Below are 26100 nucleotides of genomic sequence, written 5' to 3'. Positions count from 1 at the left end.
CAAAGTAAACTGGTACCATTTTCTGTGTCAAATATTGTCCAGCAACTGAAAAGTCCTTGGGTCCAATGGCCTGAAAAGCAATACCTCTTACTTGCTGCAGTCTGTCTTAATGCAAACACTTTTTCAGGAAGAGCTTGAAGGTGATCTTTTTTTTTTTTTATTTTTTTAATTTTTTTTTTTTTTTTTTTTCCTCCCAGGAAGAGTATAAGGGGATTTGAAAATTGGTTTCTTTAGTCTTTCTAGCTACCTTCTCACTTCTCATACCTGCGATATACATTGTCAGGGATCTTTCTCTTTGCTGTACCTAACTATACTCTATATACTACTTTTTGTGAACTACAGGATAAAAGCATTGCAACTCTTCTCTGAAGTTCTAATCTGTGCCATAAGCATTAATGTTTCTTATATTCACTGCAGCATGTAGTATTATGTTTTAAAATTCTTTTTCTAAGATTTCAGATACTTTCCTACTTCAATCCCTAAAATGGTAGAGGTCTCAATAGAGATGAGGGTTTTACAAATAATTTCTGTGAACTATTGATTATTTTCCTTTTTTTTTTTTTTTTTTTTGATTTTTAAAGCAGCAGTCAGCTATAAATATATACAGCAATGACTGTGTGTGTTGTGTTTTTTAAGAGCCACAGTTGTGAAGAAATACAGGATTTTCTGGGTAAAAATTCCGGGTCCCATTGTTTCTCAGCCTGATGTGCTGTCCCCAACACCATCTTTGCATGCAACATCAGAGGCTATGTCAACTTCACACCCAGTTTCCTACATATCAAAACCAGTAAGTAATGATAAATCTAATCAGGCTATGTTTAATGAAGGGAGGTTGTAGACAGGTGGGGGTTGATCTCTTCCACTGGGCAGCAACTGACAGAAAAAGAGGACACAGTTTCAAGCTATGTCAGGGAAGGTTTAGGTTGGATATTAGGAAAAAAAAATTCACCGAAAGAATAATAAAATACTTGAATTGTCTTCCTAGGGAGGTGGTGGAATCACCATCTCTGGATATGTTTAAAAAACATGGCACTTGGAGCTATAGTCCAGTTGTGGTGTTAGGGCATAGATTGGACTTGATGATCTTAGAGGTCTCTTCCAACATCATTCTGTGATTCCGTAATGCTTGTGATGAATGGAATTTCATTAGATGACATTGATGCAGCCTATTAACAGAAAAGGAGAGATGATGGATGAGTAACTGATATCTAAGGCTAAGAACATGACAGCTACCTTTAGCTGAGTTGCCTGAACTTTGCAGGGTCAAATCTCCTAATGCTGCACAAAGGTGAGAAGATTAACAGAACATTTAGAAATTAATGATCAGAAAATGTTGTGTACTTCTCATGAGAGATGGGAAAAAACTTAACCTGGTCTTGACTAATAACTTTCTATTTAGCAACTGCAGTCTCAGAAGCTTTCCCCTCTGAGTTAATCTGTGTTATTGAATCTTGAATGGATCAAGTAAGCATTGCTATTTGATCCAGGATAACTGTGACTTAAAATCAGTGTATTTTCTCAATGTGTATTAGTGGAGTTTCTACTTTAAGAAACAAGCAAAAAGCTGTAGTACCCTTATTTTCTTTCTTATCTTTCAGCTGATACTACCTCTCTAAATATTAGACCAGAGGAAGGTTTTTTTCTGAAGTTCTTACTGACTTTTTGAAGTTAGTATATTGTAATATCTTCAAAGTGAAAATTCAACTCAAATTTATCTTGGAATTCACCATCATTTTACTTAGTAGTCCTAGAGTAATTGTAGACATGGATTAAGAGATTGGTGTGTAGACACAGATATTGTTCCTTGTATGCTTTCTTCTACTATGGGTAAAAAGGAGGAAGAGAATGGAAACTGTCATTGCTCACAATTTTTTTGTTTGCTTAATTGTTTAGTTTAGTGCATCAGGTTGTGGAATTACGAAGTTCTGCATTAGGAACCCTACAAACTGTGATCCTGGGAGTGCTTCATGTTTTTTTCTATCCTTCCAACAAGAGGAGAGTTCAGTTTTTATTGAAATGAGTGGTCCAAGTGAAGGATATATAGCATTTGCATTTTCCCAGGACCAGTGGATGGTGAGTGTTTTATTTTATTTTCTGTAGTTGCTTTTGTGATGTTAGTAAAGTTTGAATAGAAATGCATATGGAAAATGGAAATACTGTCAGATGTCATACAAAGTGTGACTCTCCCATAGGGCTAAAACACAGGTTGTTTCTTATAGGTGAATATTCTTTTTTAGCTCAGGACTGAATAACTGCAGTAGAATTTCCCTATATATATCTTATGGCAGAATTCAGCCTGTCTGACTGAAATTCCTGGTTAAATCAATCTCTGTTTATTCACCCAGAAAATCTTACCTCTCAGCAACTGAGTTGTTATTTAGAAAACTATTTGCATTTGATCCCTGAATGTTACTCTTATATAAACAGTCTTAAAAATGTTGAAAGATACTTGTCTCTGACTCATGTTGAAGTGAAGGGAGGATGCTGTTGACAAATGGGCTGCTTGTTGTTGCACAAAGGAGATGCTGTTTACATTCATCTCCCTAGTGCAGGAACACTTGGTTCTTAAGACTTTTTTTACAGCTGTGGAGGAAAAAATCCTACAACTGAAGTGGATTTTTAAATAGCTCCAACATCCATCTCTGTCTTGTCTGGTCAATTTGATAAATTTTAAATAATTAAAGAAACTTCTGATAATATGGTTGTTACTCTGGGAGTGGAGTGTGAATCTTAATGCGTGTTTCTTTCTATGTGTCATCTCTATGACTTAATATGGTTTCTTAGTAATAATATTGATGTGCTTGAAAAATGGGAACTAACAGCTTGATAACTACAAAATCTCTCAGGTCTTGCTGCCTATATTAAATCAAAGACCTTTTGGAGACTGCCAGCAATGTTTTTTATTGGGCTATAGATACTTTTATTTTCAACTCTGCAGGGTGGTGATGATGCCTATCTGTGTGTTAATGAGGATCGCCACGTTCACGTGAGCACTGCCCATCTGAAGGAGCGAAGTCATCCTCTCTTGGATTCAGAGGTATGTTTTAAACAACTCAGACACTTTCACAGATGTAGTTTTGAATTAATGCATGCTGCTGCTTTGTACTTTTGTTTTGCACAACAGGTGTAAATACTGAGGTGGATCCATAATTCTCTAATGTGAGATTGCTTGGGCTCTTACTTCCCAGTAAGTGTTAGCTTTGGAAGTCTAAATTTGATTTGTGAAGATAGTTACATGATGGGAGCTTTGTTTTCTTAGAAACTTTATCCCTTTGCTAGAACTGCAGCTGTTATGTCCTGAGTTAAACATTGTTACAGGCTGTAAAAATTAGTGATAATTCAAACCCTAAGTTGCTATGTTGACTTACGACATACCTCTTGCATGCCAATTTAGAAGGGATCCCCCTTCCCTGGATAATTTGCATTTTTTCTTTATATATCAGTGACACTCTTGTCTTTTAAGCCAATTACTTAATACCCAGTCTTTTCAGACTGGTTTAGTATCTCCTGTTTTACAGAATGCCCTTGAAGATGTGTCGTGGAGGCTTGCAGATGGCCTTCTTCAATGTTCTTTCAGAAGGAGGATTCGTCTCCCTGCTTATAAAGGGAGATTTAATCTGGATACCAGTTACTACATCTTTCTGGCAGATGGGGAAGCTAGTGAAGGTAAACTTGACTTACATATGGTTTTTCTTTTAACAGCTTCAAATGAGTTAGTAACCCTTCTGTAAGATATGGCTTAGATGAGAATTGGTGTCTGAACTAAGGTTTTGAAGCTTAAGGCCTTTAATTCAATCACCTTTTCTGCTTCTCTGAATTATAGGTTTGCTTATGGAAGTTATTGCAAATTTGCTAAGATATGTATTGTATTTCCTGTAGCTGGGCGAGTTGCATTTTGTGCATGCAGTGTGCAGGATGGCTTAGATGATGTTAGGCTCTTATCATATTGTGCATTAGCTTGTATGATTATGTGCAGTGGTCACAACAGGGCTTGAAATCATGAATGAAGAATGGGCACACTTAAAAGTGCAGTGGCTTTCATTAGCAAGAAATAAATCACTCTGTCACTGCTCAGGTGGACTCGTACACAAACATCGTCGACAGCCCCTGGTCACCAATGGACTGTACAATGTCACAGGCCTTCCTCTGGATATTGGCGGTTCCCGTGCCCCACGGCTTATCAAGGCTCATGGTAAGCTGCAGTTTCTAGTTTTGTCTCCCAGTTCTAGAGTTACTGAGACTGGAGGGTTATTGCAGAGTTGGTATTCACTCTTGTCTTTCTGGCGTTTGCGTTGTATATTCTGTTGGCTAGCAAGATCTGATATTCTGGTGGCAGAGCAAAGTTACTAATCTTTTGTTTCAAGAACGGTGTCGGAAGATATTTTTTGCCCAGGAATTTTTTCTCCCCCACTACTGGACTTTAATGCAAGTCCATGATTCAACTGCCACTCATTCTTTGTCACACAGATTGTAATAATATCATCTTTCATCCTCTGTCTGTGTAGGTGATAGAATGGTTTCTCTCACCAGTATGTACAAAATGTATTAGCCTGTGTGAAATGTGCAGTAGCCAGAGCTGCTCTGTTGTGTTGTGTTGGAAAAGTATGACTATCTTTTGCATGGATATTTTTGTTCTCTAGCAAGGTAAAGGCTATAAAGCTGTAGCATGATCCAGGGGATACATTTTTAATTCTTGGTAAATTCTAACCATGTGCATATTGACTAAACAATTACATAGTCTTGGAAGTTGTGCACTTAAGTTACCTATCATTTACCTTTGTTTTTTCTATTTTCAGGAGCACTAATGTTTGTTGCTTGGATTACCACAGTTAGTATTGGTGTTATTGTTGCACGATTCTTCAAACCTGTCTGGTCTCATTCATTCCTACTTGGAAGGGAGTTGTGGTTTCAGGTGGGAAAAAAATCCATATATCTCTAGCTGTATTTTCTAGCATTATTGCAAGCAGAATTATAAACCCACTAGATCCAAGAAATAGACAAAAAATGATTCACATCTTTCTTTAATCTTATAAATTAAAAATCAGAAGTTCATCTACTTTATTGGTAAAGGTTAAGTCTAAAGTGGGGATTAAGAATATCTTTTAACTGTAGGTCTACTTAATGTCTTCTAATGATGTATTAAGTATAGAGTTTCTAAAAGCAAACTTAACTTTTCTAGGTGCATCGTATGCTTATGTTGACCACAGTCATGCTTACAAGCATTTCTTTTGTGCTGCCTTTTGTGTACCGAGGAGGTTGGAGCCAAGTAAGTGTGTACTTTCAGTCTTGTTTAACTGAAAGGTAAAGGTGGGACTAAATGAATGAGGAAGTCCACTGCCAGCTATTGTGACTATTTCTAACCAATTTTCTGTGAAAGCTGTTCTTAAATAGGCTGATTTCAATTTCTGGCAACCCAGAAGAGGAATTCTGTCTCCTTTAAACTACAGCTGAAAAATTTTGGTGTTTTCCTTCCTTCCTCTTTCTCCCAAATAACTACTTTGCTCACAGTTTCCTTATGTACTATTTTGGTCTTATTGTTTCCTTAGAGAATATTATCTTGGGAGGGGAGTAGGATGTGGTGGCTGACATTAGCATTGTAAACCTGCTGGGAATAAGTGTCTTTGTCAATCTAGACATAAAGGTGAGTGATAAGCTTGGTTTGGAGCAATAGCTAGATAGAGATTGCATACATGTTGCTATCACCTGTATTCTGTTTGATGCAAAGTCACATCAAAAGTTGGAAAGTCCAGAGAGTGTCTGAATTCAAGGTGGAAGAATATGGTGACAGATATGAGCTAGGGAAATTGAATAAAACATTTTTGGGTGAAAGAGAAGATCAGTACTGGAATGAGTTATAAAATAGGCCTATCCTGGAGACACAGGGTTGAGGCTAGAGAGCTTGGACTATGGTTTCTATAATGTTAGTCTGCTCTTCAGCTGGTGGAATTTCTCAATATAGCAAAAATGTGGGACAAGCCCTGAGCAGACATACCAGTGTGTCTGCTACCAAGGCAAACAATCTCCATCCAGCTGCTGGGCAGCTTATTGTGTCCTGTTGCCTCTGCTGGTGCTGCTCCATTGTAACTTACTAATACAACAAATACAATTTGCAACTTCTTGGTGTCTTTTCTCTCTGTTTATATAGATATGATATTTAAGAAAAATGTCCTCTGTTTAGCAAGCAGGTTTTCATCCTTATCTTGGCTGTGCTGTGATGGCTTTGACAATCTTTCAACCACTTATGGCAGGTTTCAGACCATCTCGTCATGCACCAAGGTACAACTGACTCATTAAATTACAGCCACAGGAATTAAATGTGACTGTTTCTTTTTACATTCTTTTCACAATGGAAAGTTTTTACAGTTTGAAAGTAGGCAAAAATGTTCTTTGATTTCTGACCCCTTCCCCCAACAGTGTAATCAATAAAATGTGTTTAATTGTTTTACAGGAGGCAACTGTTTAACTGGTTTCACTGGAGTACTGGTACAACAGCTAGAATATTAGCTGGTGAGTAAAAGTAATAGTTGTAACTCCCATTTAACTGATTTAAAGGAGCTTTGCCCTTTGTCTGAGCAGCTGTTCATTTAAAACTTCGATGTACATCTATTCCAGGCATGTCTGGAGATCCTTTTTCTTGGCCATCTTTTGTGTGAGTTTTAAAGGGCTATTGGATACAACTTAGAGAAAAAAAATTGACTTTAAATCCAAAGGAATTACTGACAGATCTGAAATTCTTCTGTAATAAGGGCCTGTCCTTATCTTCATAATTTTTTTGTCTTGGAAGATATGAGAATAGTGTTGTTACAGTAGCATAGTTCAATGTTACTGAATGGGAGACAGGAATTTCACTTAAAGATCCAGCAGCTGGGTTTAATTCTAGTAATAGAGGCAAGCTTCCACAGCAACCTTAAGCACTAATATTGTGATGACTGGTGACTACCAAAAAAGCCCAAAACAACCCCACTCAAACAACCCCCTATCCCCCCACAAAATACCTCAACAGCCTTCAGCTGTGTGAGCTCCTTTAACCTTGTTCCTCAAGCAGTTTTAGGTAATTAATGGGAAATCTTTTTACAAAAGCATTGAGGAAATGTTTAAAGCACACAGGCACAATATTCTTATTGGGTTTTTTTATCTTGTTTTTACTGAATAGTTGTGACTATGTTCTTGGGAATGGATCTGCCAGCACTTGACCTGCCAGACCCATGGGACACCTATGCAATGATTGGCTTTGTAGCTTGGCATGTTGGTACTGATGTTCTTCTGGAAATACACAGCTACTGTCTCGTTCGTAAAGGTACAAACGCAGCAAAACTGAGAATGAAACCAGTGTGGATGGAACTTCAGGAGGTGTTCTTTGGCCTCTTACTTGGAAGCTGAAAGGGAGTAACTCTTTAGTAGTGTTGTATCTTCTGTAGACAAATGAATATGGAAGAAAACCAGTTTTTAAGACAAGAGTTCTCTAGAAGAATGGGGTTTGTGCCATTTTAAATAGTAGCTTCTTGTTTCTCAAACCACAGTTCATTGGGGACTGAAATGTGCAGACTGAGATATGTAAATATGTTCTGAGACTTACTTTTTGCTATGATTTTGATCCCAGGTACGTATGTTAAGTCCAGATTAATTAATGCAGATTTAATCTGTATTTAAGTGTTGATAAACTGCTGTTATTGCAGAAGCAAGTTTGCATGCTTGCCATTTTGACTGACTGGGGAAGGAATATGAAGTTCTGACTCCAGTATGTGTAGGGAAGAGATGCATAGTAACTTCATTAGGAATTGTTGTCTTCACTGGCTGGTGTCACAGAGAGGAGATGACTGTACATGTGAATGACCTGGGTCTAAAGCTGAAATGAGACAGCTGCAGAACTGAAGAAGTGTGATTAATTAAGAGTCTGTGTAAGGTGGCATGTGGAGAAGGAGTGATTATAAAAGATGTGAATTTAAATTAAACTGCAGTAATTACTTCCTAGAAGTAGGGAAACTAACCTGAAATGTTTGGACAATGAGTGTTCTCATGTTGGCTAATGAAAATACTTCTTATGAAATCCAGTTATCTTAAAATATAAAAGGAAAGTGTTAGCTCAAAACTCTGTTTTGATTATTCAGTATAGCAAAAGACATGTTTTTTGACTTCAGTGTTCAGAAGTTTTGTAGGTCAGCACCAGTATAATTTTTTATTTTGTGCTGTGAGCATGGTATTAACAGGTCATGAAATGTCAAATGAAACTCCCAAGTCCTTTTCAGATTTGATGCTGTGTAAGACTTAGTCACAGGATCAAGACTTCTGCAGTATAAAAATGAAGCCCCCCCTTCTTGTTAAGGGCAGACTTGACTTCTGTTTTTCTTCCCATGAACAGTTGAAGTGATAGAGGATGACAGAGTACAGATACTGCAGTCACTCACATCTGCAGAAGCAGAGGTGAGTCACAATTTGGTAACTAGCTACTGTGAAATGGGATGATTCTTCATTTAAACCTGACTGTTCAATGACTTTTCTTCCCCTTTTCTTGCAGGGTCGTCTGTTTAAACAGATTGTTTTAACCATCTATGTCATTGGAAATTTAGTATTCCTTGTTACCTTCCTGATAGCAATCAACCAAGTATGAAACAAGTATTTGAGAATTTTGTGACAAAATACTGTGCAGCTGAGAAGTCTGCAAGGAATACTTCTTATTAAAACTTCTTTCTCAATGTGGTCCTGAAGATGTAATTGAACAAGAACAGCACATGTATGTCATGCTCAGTGTTAGGGAGATCTGGAATTCAAATCTAGAGAGAAATCCTGCAGTCCTACAAAGACCATCTCCTGATATGACTTTTAATGGGAACCTTTGCCTGAGTAGGGAGTGAAATCGAGTTAACTCGATTGAATCTTGTAGGTGAAGACTAAGAAGATGTGTTGTAAATGTTATTTTTATTCATTTCCCTAAACCTTTTGTGAGTATTATTGGGGGAACTGGTAAGATATGACTGGTCCAGATTAATCTGTTCATTTTACTTTCTAATATGTGATATGCCAGCTTCCTGCTCTTAACAGTTTTGTGCATAAGGAAACTCTCAACCAAACAAACCTTGAAACTTGGTAGAAGATTGTCACAAATGCAGGTTGATGCATGAACTAAATAGATAAAAGTAAAATGCAAAAAGCACTGTCTGCTCTAAGAACAGTATAAGGTGTTTAAGAACTTCAGTCCTTCAGTAAAACCACCACTTGCCTTACTCAAAATACTGCTCTGTCTCATCCTTCTTGGTGCTTCTAAATCATAAAAAGAAAACTTGTTTACAATATAAATGCACTAAAACCTATAGTAACTTCTCTAAAACTCAAACCAGGAAGAACCTAGCTGTGTTTATGGATTTCTGCTTTACTGTCTTTGGTTGCTTGAGGCTTCTGAATTACTTAGCTGTGTGAATAAGATGGATTTATGCCAACTGTAATGGAAATGAAAATACTTGCTCTGGAATGCCGCAGTTGTGTTTGTGCTATTGGGCAAAATGTAAATTGGGAGCTAGGTTGTCTTCAGGAAAAGCAGCTTCTGATAATGTAAAGGGAGAGTCCTTTGATCTGGCATATCTAGAACACAGAACTATAAGAATTCTATAATAACTCTATTCTGAAAGAATATTGGGGGGCAATTTTTTAGTCAACAAAAGGTTTCTTCAAATATACGAACTAGGTACAATATGTTGTGCACTTAGAGTGCTTTGCACTTGTATTTTGTGGCTCCAAATAGCTTGCTCCCACACATCTTCATTTTTCTTACTGAAAAGTATTGATTTTTAGTTGTAGCAATTCAAGATATGTTTTTCAGCTAGGCATACTAAGCTAGCTGGGAATTAAGATGTTGGGAAGATTGGACAGAATAGTTGAGTAGTGAGGCCTGACTTGCTATAGACTTTTACATCGACATCTCTACAAGTGTGGCCAGCTCTAACATACTTGTAGGTGTGTGTCAGGTGGTGGTTCTGTGCAGTTACCAAAGCTGTCTGGTCCTGTCTCTTCCTCCACCTTCCCAAGTCCATAGTGCAGCCTGTTGCGTGGACAACAGGCGATATTCAGGAAGATACAGGTGACATTTGTTTGTAGTCAGTGATCTTTTTGGCTGCTCAGATACCTGATTAGCCATAAGGGCATTTATGGAGCTGGAATGAATCCCTTTGTCAGCAGCAGCTGACTGTGAGTGAGTCCAAGTTGAATAATCTCCCTTAGGAAAGTCATGTGCAGGGTGGGAAAGGGGAACTATGAAGAAGTGAGTCACAACCCAGGCTGAAGGATGAGCAGCATGGGGCCAACTGTGTGGGTGTGATGTTTTTTTAGAGAATTCTTATCTCAAAAAGCCTGGGAATCTCAGGCTCATCTACTGCTAAAGTTTGGGACTCTTTCATCTACTGTGAATTTATAGAAGAAAAATCACTCATAATTGATGGCTTTTTAAGTTAAGGTTAATGCCAGATTCTTTCTATAATAAAATAGCTGTACTGAGGGTTTTTTCATTTACAGATGACAATGAATGTGGGTTTTAAAACATGAATGTAAATATCTCAATAAAAGTTATTGTCCCTTTTAGTAAGGTGAAAATACTGTCAAAAGGAAACTAGAAAAGTCTTGCCTAGGAGCAAAATGGATTGTCTGGTTTTTTGTACATATTGTTTTATAAATTACAGCTATGTAAATCCTTCCTGGAGAAACCACTATTGAAATTGAATGTTAAAATAGTTTCACTTCTTGAAACAGTTTCTTTTCCTCAAGAAGAAAAAGGTTTCCTTGTTTTGTGTCTAATGCAACTTTTAAATTGGCAAAATTGTTGATTGTTCTGGATAAATTTTTTCTTCCCACTGCTTGTAGTATGGTCTAGTTTCTTATGGGAGCTCTTATGTACAGTATTGTAACTTAATTGAAAGACTTGCTTATTTTACATAATTTCTGTTCACACTGCCACTCCTGCCCTTTAACTGCATAACTAGTAAGAGGAAGTAATATGTCATTGTATTCCAATATCTTCCGAAGTTTTTTTGGGTACTCCTTTGAAAAAAATCTGCAGAAGGGTTTGTTTGATATTGGCAGGAAAATAGATGACAGGTAGAAATTTGTGATTAGTCTCGCAAGTTGTTTACTGTTTTGATTGTTAGGTGCAGCCTCCAAATACTCATAATCTGCTCTTGGCTTAGCTACAAATCATGTTTCTTTGCCTGTGCTTTGAACAAAAATTACTTGGTGCAAATGTAATGGGAGTTCACAGCTACTGTTTTTTGCTTCAAGTAGTTTTTAGTTGACATTTTAAGCTGCAGCATGAAACAGGAGGTGTATTTAATTTCTCCTCCTTACACTGCGTGCTACGTTGTTTTCTGTTTTTTCAAAAATCACGAGATGGGGAGACATCCAGTTCTGTGTTATAATGGCCATATTTTTCCTTTACCCAGGGAAGGCTGAGGAGAGCTTGCCTGTTTTGTGTTCCTAACACTATGTGGCGCCCTTGTTCAAATAACAGCACTTCTGTTTTGCTTGCTTGCTATAAACTGTCCGTGAGAGGTTGACATATGAAGGTTTTCCAAAATAGGAAGTGTTCCTAAATGAACTAATTGGAAACATTTTCAGAAACTCAGTATTTTAATTCAGGCCATCTCATACAGATAGATATTTTGGAATGGGTGTTTGCTTGCTATCTATTATTAAGCTTTTGTTTGAGCAGGTATGGATGGTTTTCTTTTGTCATGTGGGTATATCCTTATTCAGACAACTGAAGATGAACAGCAATTGCCAAGGAAAAACTGCAGTATTCTGCATTTCCACGCAGAAATTAATACCTCGGTGGTTTTGGTGTAGATTGAAGTAAGAAGAGTCCAAGTGAATGGAAGGGTGGTTAACAGGGATGATTAGCAAGTAGCTCTGAGAAATTCTTTGCTTGCATAAATCTGATTCTGACTTCTCCAAGGGGTTTGTGAGAAGGGGGAAACGGTTGCACATGCCTGAGAAAGTGGCACAGCAGAACCAGCACAGGACAAATTCTTCAGATGTGCTTGGAGCCACCTGTTTTAGTTCATACCTGACCTAGTTCAACCACTGTCTAGCTTCTGCTGGTCTTCCTTGTGCTGTGCAAAAGTGACTTTACATAATGTAAACCACAAAATTGCATCACTGAACCAGCTCTTTATGACAATCATCCCACAAAAAGGATACTGCACTTAAGAAGAAGTGCAGCTTCAGCTTTTCTTCAGAGAGACTTTTGTCTTGTGGGGCCTTAGAAATCACTTGGCTTTAATAATGAATTAGAGTTTTGCATGGCATCTGTACTGACTTTTGAAAAGATGATTTGCCACCTTGTATTTCTGTTCTTGTTGATACAGGATGCAGGAAAGCTCTGGGGCTGTAGCACTCAGATGATGAACATTCCTACTTTCCAGTCTTTCCTTTAAACCACTTTGACTAGTATTGTGATGATAGTTGCTCCCTTTTCCACACTACTTTAAGTTTAATAGTACAGGTTGTTGGGGAAGCAGAGGATGAGTGTCCATAGCCATCTGCTTCTGTTACAAAAATTGTTTGTGACTACTTCGTATCACTCACCTGCTCTCATTTTTTTGGTCTGTCCTTAAGAGTTGAGGCTGAAGCCTTCTGCTTTCACAACCAGCAAATAACAGAAGAAGCATAAGAAAAAGATCCACTATAAAACAACAACAAACAAGAGGATAGACATAGAGGAAAAGTACTATAATAAAATTTATTTGTTCTTATTTACTATTTCATCTCCAGGTAACCATTTCTGACAAGTCTTAAAATTTGAGATTATTACCCACATCAGACTGGGAGCCACCAAATGTTTAGAGGCTACAAATCAGTCAATTACTACCATCGTGCCTCAGTTTGAGGTAGTAACTTCAGTTTCCTGCTTTGAAAAGAATACCAGCAAAAACTTGTGGCTTTTTTTTTTGTGCATAATTTGAGTCAGCTATACCAGAATAACACAATGTGAGCTTTATCTGTTTAGTATTACAAATGAGGCTAAGACCTAGTTGAATTATAGCTGTTCTTCTGATTTGAGTATAAGGGTGCAATGGGCTATGAGGCACTTTTTCTACCCAAGAACTATGTACTGGAAAATCTGACTTGGACATGATCTCTGTAGGTGTGATTGAACCTGGTTTTAGGGCCCTTACCTCCTCTATCATGTGGAAAGAATTAGCCTATTTTTTGGTGGGAGCCTTGAAACTTGCTGGAGAACTGTGCCCAGCAGTGGCTGCACCTGTAACAGATCTTTGTATTCAGCTGCAGGACAAGCTACTGGCAACTCAGTATTTCTGGTGGGAGGCTTGCCTGATTTGAGCTCCCCAGCTCACTGAAACCTAAACAGTATGGCTGTGTGAGTATTTTTCTGTTGCTGAGGGTTTTTTGTTTGGTTGGGGTTGTTTTTGTTTTTTTTTTTTGATGGACAGCACTGCCTGTCTGACAACCAGTTTCTTGGAAAAGCAGAGCTTTCTCAGCAGGCTGGGAGGTGAAACCATGCTCAGGAGGTCAGGCTGTTCATATTATGCACAGGATTGATCTGTGAAGTTGTGGGTGGGCAGCACGTTTGTGGGATGGTGAAGAGAGCAGAGTGTGAAGATGGCTACACTGTCATATGTAACATGAAGGGTGACTGTGGAGGTCTAGAAGGGGGCTAAATATTTCAATATGCTGGCTTAATTATTTTTTGTCTTCTGCTGTCGCTTAAAAAGGAATGCTTTACATTTTATCTAAGGTAGTATAATTGGAAAGCACATTTTATATTTACATGTCTTCCCACTCTTCTCTCATATTTTGCTTTTTATTAACCAATGCTTTTACAAAAATAATGCTGGAACAGCATTTTCAGTCAAAATCAGATGGATTGGCACACTTTATTGTGAAAACAATGTCCCATGAAGTTCCATGGAGATGGGTGTTTATCTGCTCTGTGTATGCAACGGCAGCATATTTCTGATTGTGAGAACAGGTATGCGCACGTCTTCATACTTGTATGTACACTGCATTTATGGCTTTAGGTAACTTCCCACTACTTTTAACAAATTCCAGGATGTGATATGTGTGCATGTGACAGTTGGTCAAATTGGAAAGTCTGTTAAAGTCCATTGCATTATGCAGAGGGCAAAACAGCCCATGAAACAGAGTAGCAAAACAAGCGTTATGATCTAGAAAAAGTATGTAGAAGAAAGTCTTCTTAGCTTTATCTGCTTTGAGTGGTAAATTTAACTTCCATGTCATTACAGCTGTTAAAGGACCTTTTTCCCCAGCTTTGCCATTCTCATCCTCAGAGCTGCAAAAATAAACAAAACCATTGCATTTTAAGTCTTTATTTCTATTTCTGAAGCAAAATATCCTTATATAGAAAAATGAATATACATACCTCCGGTGGTTAATCCAGCAGAATAAGCATTGGTTTAGTGTTATAGAAAGAAATCATAGAAGGTGTTAGTTCTGGTAATTTTGCAATATAGTGAGTATATTTAGAAATTACTCCGTAACTGCTATTTAAAAATTAGCACAGCTCCTTTCTGTTTTGTGTCTGTCACCTTCACTAACACATTATACAGAGTTGGTTTTGCCCTTGACTGGAAGCTGACAGATTAAAAGGATGCACGGATAATTAAACCAACTTTGTTTAAACTAAACTTCTTGGTGGGAGCTGTAACTGTTTGGAAACCTTTTCCTTTTCTGTGATGCTCAGAGAAAACTTTGCTTTCTTCCCAGAGTTGTGAGTCAGAGTGGGAGTTAGTCATGTTCCTGATTTTTTCTGATGCAGTAACAGCACCTGTATAAACATCAGTATGGCTATTGTCTGTAACTGGGTATAATGGGGGTAAGTTTGAAAGGGACAGCAAAAGGCCAATGATTTAATGTGAAGGTTATTTTTAGAACAGCAATATAATGCTGTTGTTTGATATGTAAAAGCCTCCCCCCAGCACATTGTTGATCTGAGAATGCAATGGGAATAATCTCTATTACTCTGACCTGCTAGTTTGAAGAGTCACCAAAAATAGTGTGTCTCATTCCTGCACCCTGCATATGTCTCTCTGCTGAGACACGAGGGGTCAAAGCAGCTGTTTACTTGATTTACACATGTCAGCAAGTGTCCAACTCAAGCTATGTTTTGAATGCTGAAGTTGATGCAAATCATAGAAGCATCTGAGTGTAACTTTATATCATAGAGCCACTGATGTTAACCTTAGCTCTTACAAAGACACTGTGTACTTTTTACAGGCTGAGGAATTCTGAAGGATTTAAGCCCTGGTCATGGTTTGAGAACAGTCATTTTGATGCCTCACTTATAGCTCATAGTTTTGTTTTGTCTTGCTCTATACATTACAGGGAAAAATGATGTGCATGAATCTTCATTAAAAAGGATTTTTTATTTTACTTTCTTCAGCACAAATGGAGCTGTCTCCATTGTGTTTTTGAAGGTCGCAAAGATTCCAGTGGTAGAAAAAAATAGCTAATCTAGACTAGCTAGCTGCCAAAAGCCTTGGACCTTCGTGTCCCATGAGAGCCTGTTCCACACTGTCAGTATGTTTTGCTGCTTATTCAGCTTTAGTTTTGCATTTTCTTATTCATTTCACTATGTCTAGCCTTTGTTCCCTCCCAAGGAGTTTTCATTTCCCTAATAAGTATTGTATCTTCAAAACATTTGTGCTTGAATTCATTTGCCTGAAATTTGAAGAAGAAAATAAGCCCTAATAATGCAAATATGTCTGTACCAATTATAGTGTTGTCATCCTTTTCTCTGTATGGCTTTCTGAGGGTAAGTACTTTGAGATATCGGTAAAGAAAGGAGCTTGTGGGAGAAGGAAAATTGCTGCCATGTGGAAAAGGTATGTCCTACGTCTTTGTAAGATTGTGAGTATGAAAAGCTCCAGATTTAATCTGATCTATCTCTGTATAGATTGGCACATGGAATAATGCCTCTGCTTCCTTGTCCTTGGCCATTGCTAACTAATTCAAGTAACTTGTTCTGAATGTTCATTTCCTTTCTAAAGAAAAACTGTTACATGAGGGGCCATCATGCTGGTCTCTCCTCTGCTTCTTTGTTTTCCATTGTCTTTCAGAGTCCTCAGTGCTTCTTTAATGTTTAAGTGCTGTAAGTGCTTCCCAAAGCTTTAGTTTCCAAGAGGATTCATTTTTCTGTTTTACTGTTTGTTGTTTTAGTAATGAATGATAAGCTACCAAAAATAGACTCCACTCTTTTCTCTAGTGGTGTTTAGGGTGAACCTGATAGGGTGGGCATCAATGACTGGTTTGAAAACAATATATTTCTCTAAGAAACAGCTCTGTATAATACATTGTTCTAGAGCAAGAGGCTTTCCTGGTTTTGTTTCTCTTTTAGAAGTCTCAGTAGGATTATAGGGCTACTTGGGAAAGATTGAGTCACTTCCTGGCTTTTTCCACTGATCAAAAATGTCCCAGGGAGTGGCAATAAATAAGTGGAGGGCTAAAGAAGAGTATGGCTTAGTTCCAAATTCTACTAGGCATGAAGATACTCACTTGGAGGCAGTGCTGACTGGGGGAATTTTTTGAGGTAATTGCCAAACTGCTTTTAATTTAGCTGGGATCCATTTTTCCCAAGTGGCCATTTTCTTATTGGTGGGATAGTTGCAAGTAAATGGCTGAGACCAAACACAGATTTACAGGACAGATTCTTGAATATCTTTGCTATATTTGTGCTTAGTCCTCTTTCCTGAAAGTATTTGTTTTTCATTAACCTCAAATGAGAGAGAACCCAGATTGTTTGTGAAGTGTCTGAGTGGAAGGGGGAAAACGTAGAAACTTGAGATGCTTCTCCTGAGGGACACAAATAAGCAGAGGTTGGTATAGATAAGGGTGCTTAGCTAAAATCTCATGGCCTGTGTATGGCCCACCTGAATGGTACTGCCAGCTTGTAGTTACTACTTGGACAACTTTCTAAGGATACTTTCAGGAGCACCCACTCTGTGCTGTGGGATGAATGACCTGTTTCAGTGGAAACCTGCTGGTGGGTGAGTGTCCCTTCTCAGTTATCCTATATTTATGTGACAGGACCATCCCCAAAATATAATGGGCTAAAGCAGCTTCTGGAGTGGTTTATCTTATGTGTACTAACTACTGTTTCCAGTTGCTGGCATAAAAGCTGCTGGCAGCAGCTCTTGGTGCTGAAGAACACAGGGAATTACACAGATGGCACGATGGGTGCTTGCGGAAAGCAAAGGTAATGGAAAAGTGTAGTGGCCTTATTGATCAGAAGGGATGGGCTGCGCTGCAGTTTCTGGCTTTTGTGTGCATGACTCTATGATATTGATACTCCTAAAAGCTGAGAGCCTTGCTTGCTGAACAGTTCTTCCCAATCACTGCCTACTGATGCAAAAATACTTCAAAGTTCTTATATGATGCAAAGATCATCCTCTCCTCCTGGTTAATATAAAGAATACCTGGGCTGTCAATTCAGCTTTACATTTTTGCTGCAAATTCTCTGGAGGGAGAGAATGTGGAATCGGGACCCCTGATCTTCCAGTAATTCAACCAGAGTGTTCTTTCCTTCAAGTGGAAAGTGACTGCAATCTGCTGCTCTGTAAGTATACTTAAATGGAGTCTAATCGTATGTGTTAAAATGCAACATAATAATAGAGAAGAGTTTTCTATGTTTCTGGAAGATTCTGCTATTGCTTTCAAACTTTTATTATAAAGTTTTATAGTAAGAAATAGATACTGTATGTATTAATAGAATATAAAAAATTATTCAAAAATAACTTTGTGGACTACTGAATTAACAGTGTGTAGTGGTGAAAACTGATTCATTATCTTTCAGAAGCTATAAAAATATCTAACTCGGGTTAATGGAAAAAATGTTAAAACTTGCATAAACACTATCAAGACAATGTTGGCAATGTTGATTCCTTAAAAATACAAAGTAAAGCTGATTATTAAGTAGTCTTTCTTATTTAAGGTGTAACTTGGATGATCTAGGAAGTTGTTGGAATGGAGACAGGCAGAAAAACATGCCAGTGAGGGAGGAGGAATTGTTAAGTAGCAATGCTGTTAGTTACCTACAAGAAATGGAAACTAATTCTGCTAATTTTGGTAGCATTAATGGAACTTGGAAGAATACCACTTTTAATCTTTCGAGGTTATAGGAATGGAATTTCTCTAATAGTTTATTTTCCAAATTTTGATATGGTAACTAGTGCATTGCTGAAGACAAAATAATTCAAAAGATTCAAAATGTAGATTGGTATTTGTTAACAAACAAGAGCAAAAAATTATTATTAATAGCATATTAGTCTGAAACAATCCAAACAATGTAAGTGATACAGTTGCCAGGAGATAAAAGCAGTATCATTTTGCTACATGAGCAAGCAGCAGTGACATGATTTTCCTTTTCTGTTACCTGTTAGAGAGGGATCTTCTGTACCATCTCCAGACATCTGGCTGTGAAGATGAGCATGGTGTGTTGGTGAGCTTAAGCGTTCCTCTTGCTCTTGCAGGGAAATGGAATTTTTATGGGGTATCTTGTTCAGGCTTGCACCCAGACTGCTCACAGGATTTGTCTGTTGAGCTTCTGTGGTTTTCCTGTTTGGTGGCTGATAAACTTGACTATAATGGCCTATGGGATGATATGCTGGTTTCTCAGATTTGCTGTCATCTTCGTCATCATCATCATCAATGATAACCAGTTCTGCATGGATAACCCCGTCGTATGGGGACAACTTCTGGCTTGCTTCTGCATCGTCATCATCAACACGCTGGTAACCCATGAAAACCATTGTTACAGGTTCAGATTCATCCACGTAACAGGGTACAGCCTGGACAATGTTGTACCGAACATCTTCCTCATCCTGAGGTGCAGGGGATGCTGTGTTAGGAGGACAGGGATTTAAAAACCTTGTCTCACCATGTTTTTCCCTTGTATTCTGGTAAGGTTTTAATTCCTCAGGTGCAGCATTTCTTTCTTCATTATGAATCATTCTGTTCTCAGGATTAGTATGCACTTTCTTCTCTGTATGGGAAACTACTGGAGAGGGAGATTTTGGTTGTATTACCTTTGGAAGACCAAGGCCATTCTCTTTATTTTGCTGCATAAAGGGCTCTGTTTTGGAGGGGAACCCTGTTTGATGATTGCTAAATCCATTCATCTCTCTTTTGTCAGTGTCTTCTGGTTTTGGTCCTGGGGCTAGTTTGTCTATCTGAGGAGTAACTGGCCTGCAGAATTTGTTTGCAAAGACAGGTTCATGGTACTCTGTGGGAGACTGAGAATTTTTTTCAGTTGCCTGTCGTAGCAGGTCTTCCACTTCAACAGGAGCAAGTTCATCCATCCCATTTTGTGTTGTGGTCCCATTTGAGGACACTGCATACACTGACTTCCTGCCATCATCATAGACTTTAATTCCTGTCTCTTTAAACTCCTTTGAGGGAAGAGGTATTGTTGATAACACTGTGTTTTCTCCGGTCTTCATGTCTTTTTCAACCTTAATTTCCATGGCAAACAATGCTGTTGAAAGAAACAAGTGCTTAAACTGGTAATGCAGTAGCTGCAAGAAATAAAGGACTTCTGACAGTGATAGAGAACAACTGCCAGAATGAATTATTAAATATGTGAAATTATTACATACACAACCTGTATATTAGATTCTAATTTTGGATGTCCCCTTTTTCCTGTGGAAAAAAGTGTTTTAATTCTGTGAGGAAGAATCAGCTGCTGAGACAGTTTTCATTACATGATAGACTGAAAAATCCAGATTTAGCCTTGGCCCCTGGTGTTATGCTGGGCAATAGCAGCTGAAGAGCTCCATGTGCTGCAAAGCCAGAGAGTCTTGGGTACTCTGAAGGGTTAGGAGGCTTTGCAGTAATTGGGAAATAGCTGACTACTGCTGGCTACCCAACAGCTGTAAGTGCAGATAGAATATGTGAAATGAATGATATGAAGGGAGTCTGTACTTAGTTATGACAGGCAGAAGAATGAAGTGCTGGAAAGAAGTGTCAGTGGTGAAAAGAGTTATTCTCAGTGGCACATACTTTACACCACTGTCTCACCTCTCGGTTTTGATGACCTAGCTGGTAACACAGCTTAAATGAGAACAAATGTCTCATATCTATAATGTCTATTCTTTGCTTAAAATGTGTTATATTCAATATATAGGAAGCTTTTGTACATATTGACACATTCTGGAGTTACTAATAAGCAGTACCTTTTCTTTTTTCTTCATCATCCATGTCAGCATGTGCTGTACTTCTCAGTGCAGAAGGTCTGAAATACTTGGGAAGGTCGGGGATGCTGGCATATATGTAGTCTGCTGCCTCTGAGTAAAGAAGATCCACAGATCCACAAAGCGTTAGTATGTTTTAACTTACTTCTACAAGAACCTTTTAAAAAATATTCTTTTGACTAAACGTACCTTTTTCAAATCCAGCTTTTTCAGTCTTCACAGACTAGGTGGGAAAGAGAACCATTAACAATAAATGTGATAGTTACTTTTAAGATGTTAACTATACAGTGCTTTAGTTTCCCTGATAGTTTTAACCTTTTGTGTGCACAGCTTCATACAGAGAAGAGGCTAAAAGTGAAATGTACTCAGTTGGAGCATGGTGAGTGAGAAAGTGAAATTTCTGTGGTCTTTTGCCAATATGATTCCAAGTCACACAGGGAAGGACAAAAGTATTATGAAGTGTTAAACAGTGACCTGGCCTCCCACTGTGGCCCAGCCTGGTTGGTGTCAAAGATTTTTCTACAGGTCCTACTTTGGCTTTCCAGTTTTACTTATCTCCCTTCAGAGAATACAGTGTGTGTGTATGCAAGAACAGCTGGAGAACTGAAGTTTAGTTTCATCACTGTATTTTTTGATATGGTTTAAGAGATTTAAAAATATTAAAATTACCTTTTGACAAAGAGTTATGGTTGATAACATTAGGATGCATCATAATCTCTGTCAGGGACTTGGTGGAGGACATGATGCAGTTTAGCTGGGCACGTCACCAGAACTAGCATAAAGAGATCAGCTTCTCTACCTGGTCTGTACCTGGTGTGTCTGTCTCTGGCTGAGATGCAAAGTTGCTGGGTGTCAGTGGCAGTGCTGTTTTTAGAGATGAGTAAAGACAGGAATTGCTCCCCCACCCCCATAAATAAGCAAATGGAAGACATATGGGCACTTAAACAATGTAACATCTTGATCCCTCTTGTGGTTGAACTGTTGTCACTTCAGACAAAAGCTCATGACCACTCATGGGATCCAGCTAGTTCTCCTTTCCCTGGATATGATGATGATTGAGTAATAAATTCTATTTCTAGAATAATATAGCACTAACCTTTATTATGTCTTCTGTTGTTTTCTCAACAGACTTCAGTTTCTTTAAAATTGCTTCTTCCTTAGCTGAGACTTCCATTTCTTGTCTTTCCAGAGCCTCAATTTCCTTCTCCAGTCTGCAATCACAGTTGCATTTGATTTAATACCAGGCAGAGAACAACACTGTGGAGTTGATGCATTGGGAATATGGACATTAGTAGGGATGGTAAGAGCTACTTACCTTGACAAACTTTGCTCTTATATGAAATCAACTTATGGTTTCATACGCATTGGGAAAAAAGTTGTGAAATAGTATTTTTAATTAAAAAGAAAAAAACCCAAACCCAACAACAAACAGCCATCCACATTTAAACATGAACTATTTTGCCAGTTAGGACTTGGCTGATGGGTTAGCTTTTTTATTTTTAAAACCTTTATTGTTATGTAAAAGGAATACTGAGGCTCAGAAGTAAAAACTTCTTTTGGGCTATTGGCACTTGCTGGAGGTTTGTATGTAACAGCTCCCTTCCCTGCTCTTCTTATGTGTTAAGTCTATGTTGTGTGGTTCTTACATATTAAATCTGAGTACAATAATTAAGGTATCTTTTTTCCTGATCAGAGTTTTTATTTTCTTAGTGTATGACAAACACTTCTAGACAGAAAGGTCCAAGATAAAAAATTGAATGTCTGTGTCAGAGAAGGATAAAGCTATTCCTGGTTGTCTGGATATAAAGCACAATGTTAAAGTATCTTGGTCAATTTTTCTCCCTTGAGTAAGGCAGTGACTTAAGCAGGTGGCCTGTTTCCTATTTTTTATTCCTTCTAATCAAGACTCCTTTTTTCTGCATAAGTGCATATTTGTTGGGTTTGAGATGGAATTTGCCTTATTAGCTGAGTAGTTGGGAAACCAATTTTCCGTGAAGATCTATAATCCAACTCCAGATTTAACTCTGAAGTGGGACTTGAACTGAATGCCTTATGTTATAGGTTAATGCTGTATAACTTTCGTCTCTTGGTTCTTTTTAAAAGAACTTCTTTTAACTTTAAGGAATAAAAAAAAAAAAAAAGGAAATTTAAGGGCTTCCATATTTAAGTGAAATATGTCTTCTATCATTTTTTTTTTAATCCATGCTGGAAATCAATGAGTGTAGACCTAAGGCAACTGATACCACCTTTTGCTGAGAGCAGTCAGAATAATTACAACTAGCTGATCTGAGACCAAGTTACATTACAGGGTTATAGAAGTGTTGGCCTATAACCCCATGGGAAGAAGTGTTGGTTTTTTGTTTTTGATTTTACTGTGTGCTAGGATTCACAATATTATACACAAAGTCACATGAATGATTAAAGTCTGCCATCCCTTAAAAGTAATCAGAAAAGCTGCATGCAGGTGTTCAGATTAGCATTATTGATTTCCTTCTGTGTGGCTGAGGAATCTGAATTACATTATGGCTGTTGCCTATTTAAACTCAGATATTTGGAGCTGCACTAACAGGGTGCTATGTGGACTTTTATCTGTTGGTGACAACATCTCTTTTTTGATGTACAAAGGTATCACGGACCTTGGAGCAGATACCGGGGGGAAGGGAACCCCTCTTCAGGATGAAAGTAAAAGCTAAAAAAAATATATTTAAATCTGCTCACACTTTGGACCTGAGCTCTGCAAGATGGCCTTAGAACCCTGATCAAAGGTACTGATTACAGTGCTAAAATTTAAAAAAATTTACAAGAGAGATGAATATTTTTGGATGCTATAAAAGAAAGTAATAACCATGTGCCATATTTTTATACTTCTAATGAAACAGTCTTTGTTTAATATGTTGAGATTTTTTATTGATATGTTTATTTTTAGATCTTGATCACAATATTCTCATAATTTGAAAATCATTAAAAACTCACAAAAGCATAATGAGCTGAAAAATCATTAACTTATACTGTGGATTTATTTCAGTCCTGGCTCTAAACACTCCTAGACACACAGGTGTAAGAAGAGGAAGAAAAATCTTGGAGATACTTGAAAAAAGGGAGGTGGGAAAAAAGAGAAAACACAACCCCTAATAAATCAATGATAATAAACTGTGTATTTACCTAGGTGATCAAGAAACAAATTGCAGTTTACATATGCTCTTTCAGCCATACCAACACCCACTTTGTATGGTAATTAAGAGACCTGATTCAATACTCAGTGGGTTTAGAGAGAAATTCACATATCCATGTAATGGGAATTGCATCTAAGTACCTCTTTTGCACTTATACTTGCAAAACCAGATTTTATGGTTCAATTTCAGAGTATTGTGAGTGTGCACTCTGGAATTTGTGGAAAGAAAAATTCTAAGAGATGCAATTTGTATAGTTCAAAGAAACTGAAGCCCTTATAACATCATGTGGTTGAAAAGTTAGGCCAGGATCTTTCTGATGTGTTTAAATGTTTAGAAACTTCTAAGTCAGTCACATTTTTATGAAGTTATATCTATCACAGTTTGTCTTGAAAGGGTTTAACAACTATTCTAGCAATTATATGAAGCTACCTTTTGTACAGCACTGCCTTTTTAGGCAAGAAATTGAAGTATATATTAAATCAATCCTTTGAATATTTGTTCTCTTTTCAAGTAGCACTGAATATTTGAGAGGGGAAATAAGTAGTACAGAGGTGTCGATGAGAGAAGAAACCTTAGAAGTCAAGACACTAATTGAAAGGTTTCTCTGCCAAAGTGGCAGCTGAATTAAGAAAATCTATGGAGATTTCCTGGATGCTGCTGGCTACCAGCTGATCTGCTGGAGTTGACATCACTGCCACCCCATTAAAAAAAATGGCTTGAGAATGAAAAGCAGATATGACGATACCACTGTGAAAAATTCTAGACTGAGGAGAAAAGATGGCTTAGCAAGCTGTCACATGTTTTGAGGGGAGTCAAATGCTTTAGCAGCTCTGTAGTATAGCCTTGAGTCTGCTTTCATGCCTCACATTATAAGCAATTGACTAGACCTTCATTATTTTGCATTTTTAAATATGTTGTTTAGCAACTAATTCCATCAAGAATGAGTGTTATTAGCTGAAGATTAAGTGAGAAAACAGGACTCTTGATTCAGCTTGTACCCTGACCGAGGATGTGCTCTCTTGGTTCACTGAAGCTTCCAACTTGTACAGAGGATAAATAGGACAGATAACATAAATGCTATTTCTGTCTGTAACCAAAGCATTCAGCCATTTGTCTCCAAGGTGGCTCAGGCTGCTTGCTACTCACTGGTTTGCCATTGATACAAAGAATGGAACTTCTCCCTTTTATTAAAAAAATGCTCAAATCTGAACTGATTAGCAGACATACATCAGCTCAATTTGACATTCAGGAATGTTTCAAAGCAGAGATCCCATTTAGGAAGATGATGGCAATGTCATGCCACTTCTGTAAATAAACTGCCAGTAATTGCAATTGTTGTCTCCGCAGAAAGAAAAAGAAAAAAATACTTGTATAAGGGTAATCAAAAAGTCTTTAAAGTAATTAATAATTTTTTTTTATCTGAAGACAAAACATACAGAGAATAATCAACAGAGTGAACTGAATATCTCCAAATCAAGTGAGTTTTAATAGTCAGATGCTTAGAAGAAAGAATTCTACTGAGCCTTTCAGTTTATTTCTACTGTATGATGTGTCTACATGATCAGTTTGGCAATGTTTGATTTACAGGGCAGGTCAAAGGTCAGACAGGCTTTTGTTAGCTTTGGTGATAACTGTGGTGTAGCAAAAGCAAAAAAGACTGTATGATGCATAGTTTATATTTATTAGTGGACTTTATTCCTAGGTTTCTGTATCACTGCTGGCTCGTTTGAAACTGGCCTGGGTGTGTATAAACAAGTTGTAATGCTATTTGGAAGGCAATGTGATGTTTTTTCTAGATGTCCTTGCTAAACAGCTATTAGGGAGTGGTAGGAAATTTAATTTATAGCAAAAGACATGTGAATAAACCTGCCTAAATTCTTAGGTAAAGCTTTGCTCATGGTCAACAGGACTTTGAATCTAATCTTTCCTCTCACTGCTTAGAGAAGGTCTGAACTTCCAGTGGTCTGATGGGGAAATGCTTGCTCAGCACCATTTTCTTGTTGCTTCTTAGCCTATTCTAGCCCTAGATGCTGTTCTATTCTGGTACTCGGTGTCTTACAGGCCCCTCTTGCATGCCTTCAAAATGACATCCTCCTGGGATATTTTCAGGGCTTGCTGTCTACCTCCTACCACTGCAACAATGAATCCTACAGAGATGTGTAAGAAGATGTTCTGCAGAGAAAAAGTGCTTTTGAGCAAGAAGTCAGCATAATTATAGGACAAACTAGCACAAGGCTGCTACCTGTCAGCCAAGAGAAATATTATCTGTGTCAGAGATGGAGGGAAGAGGATGGGAGATCACTGAAGAAGGTAATCTGGGTGACAGCTTTGCCAATAGAGTGTGTGTAGGAGAGCAGTGTAAGCAAAGTAGAAAGGAAAATGCTATTGAATTGAAATAGAGGAAGAAGCCTTGAAAAAGGATGATTAAACTTTCCAGAATCTAAAGGAACTGGAACATTTCATCTTTTCTGTGGGTGCTAAAGGATAGTACCAGTCAGTATGCCTGGACCCAGGAAAGGAGCTAACTCATGGAACCCTGTCCATGGTAAATAAGAGTCCTTCATGAGACTGTCTCTGCAGTTAAATGTTAGTCCTGTGTGATAAGGAAGCACTAGGTGATGAGATTTGTAGAAACATCTCTACTGAAAGGTAAAAAAAGGACTTTGCTATAGCAAAGTCCTGGGACTCTGGCAGAGTACAGAGCACATAGAAAACTGAGG

General features: G+C 37.9%; 2 protein-coding genes across 13 annotated transcripts in view; one reads left to right on the top strand and one right to left on the bottom strand.

Annotated features, from left to right (window-relative positions):
- FRRS1 (ferric chelate reductase 1) overlaps positions 1-26100 on the top strand; it is a 69601-nt gene that overhangs the window by 12893 nt on the left and 30608 nt on the right. For 6 of the 12 annotated variants that reach the window (XR_014956883.1, XR_014956882.1, XR_014956881.1 and 3 more), the window contains exons 6-18: positions 637-787; positions 1894-2073; positions 2939-3037; positions 3519-3666; positions 4076-4192; positions 4797-4912; positions 5180-5266; positions 6179-6276; positions 6449-6507; positions 7154-7297; positions 8360-8421; positions 8516-20332; positions 21397-25690. Coding sequence is in view for 4 of the 12 variants with exons in the window: in XM_085585905.1 (XP_085442031.1) it covers positions 637-787; positions 1894-2073; positions 2939-3037; positions 3519-3666; positions 4076-4192; positions 4797-4912; positions 5180-5266; positions 6179-6276; positions 6449-6507; positions 7154-7297; positions 8360-8421; positions 8516-8608 (1354 nt within the window). In the remaining 8 variants the exon portion in view is untranslated. Of the gene's footprint in view, positions 1-636; positions 788-1893; positions 2074-2938; positions 3038-3518; positions 3667-4075; positions 4193-4796; positions 4913-5179; positions 5267-6178; positions 6277-6448; positions 6508-7153; positions 7298-8359; positions 20333-21396; positions 25691-26100 lie in introns of those variants that run through there. The other 6 variants (XM_085585905.1, XM_085585904.1, XM_077785242.2 and 3 more) reach the window with 4 other exon arrangements.
- The window catches only part of PALMD (palmdelphin), a 24752-nt gene continuing 11359 nt past the window's right edge, over positions 12708-26100 (bottom strand). Inside the window, exons 4-8 of the mRNA XM_021525339.4 lie at positions 21304-21418; positions 20397-20430; positions 20190-20300; positions 18392-19492; positions 12708-14293 (exon numbers count right to left, since the gene is read on the bottom strand). Coding sequence (XP_021381014.2) covers positions 14250-14293; positions 18392-19492; positions 20190-20300; positions 20397-20430; positions 21304-21418 — 1405 coding nt within the window. The 3' untranslated portion in view covers positions 12708-14249. The remainder of the gene's footprint in view (positions 14294-18391; positions 19493-20189; positions 20301-20396; positions 20431-21303; positions 21419-26100) is intronic.

Source organism: Lonchura striata, chromosome 8 (assembly GCF_050655825.1).
Source record: "Lonchura striata isolate lonStrDom1 chromosome 8, ASM5065582v1, whole genome shotgun sequence".
Lineage (NCBI taxonomy): Eukaryota > Metazoa > Chordata > Aves > Passeriformes > Estrildidae > Lonchura > Lonchura striata.
The sequence above is the reverse complement of the archived record's forward strand: the minus strand, read 5'-3'. Positions and strand labels throughout refer to the sequence as shown.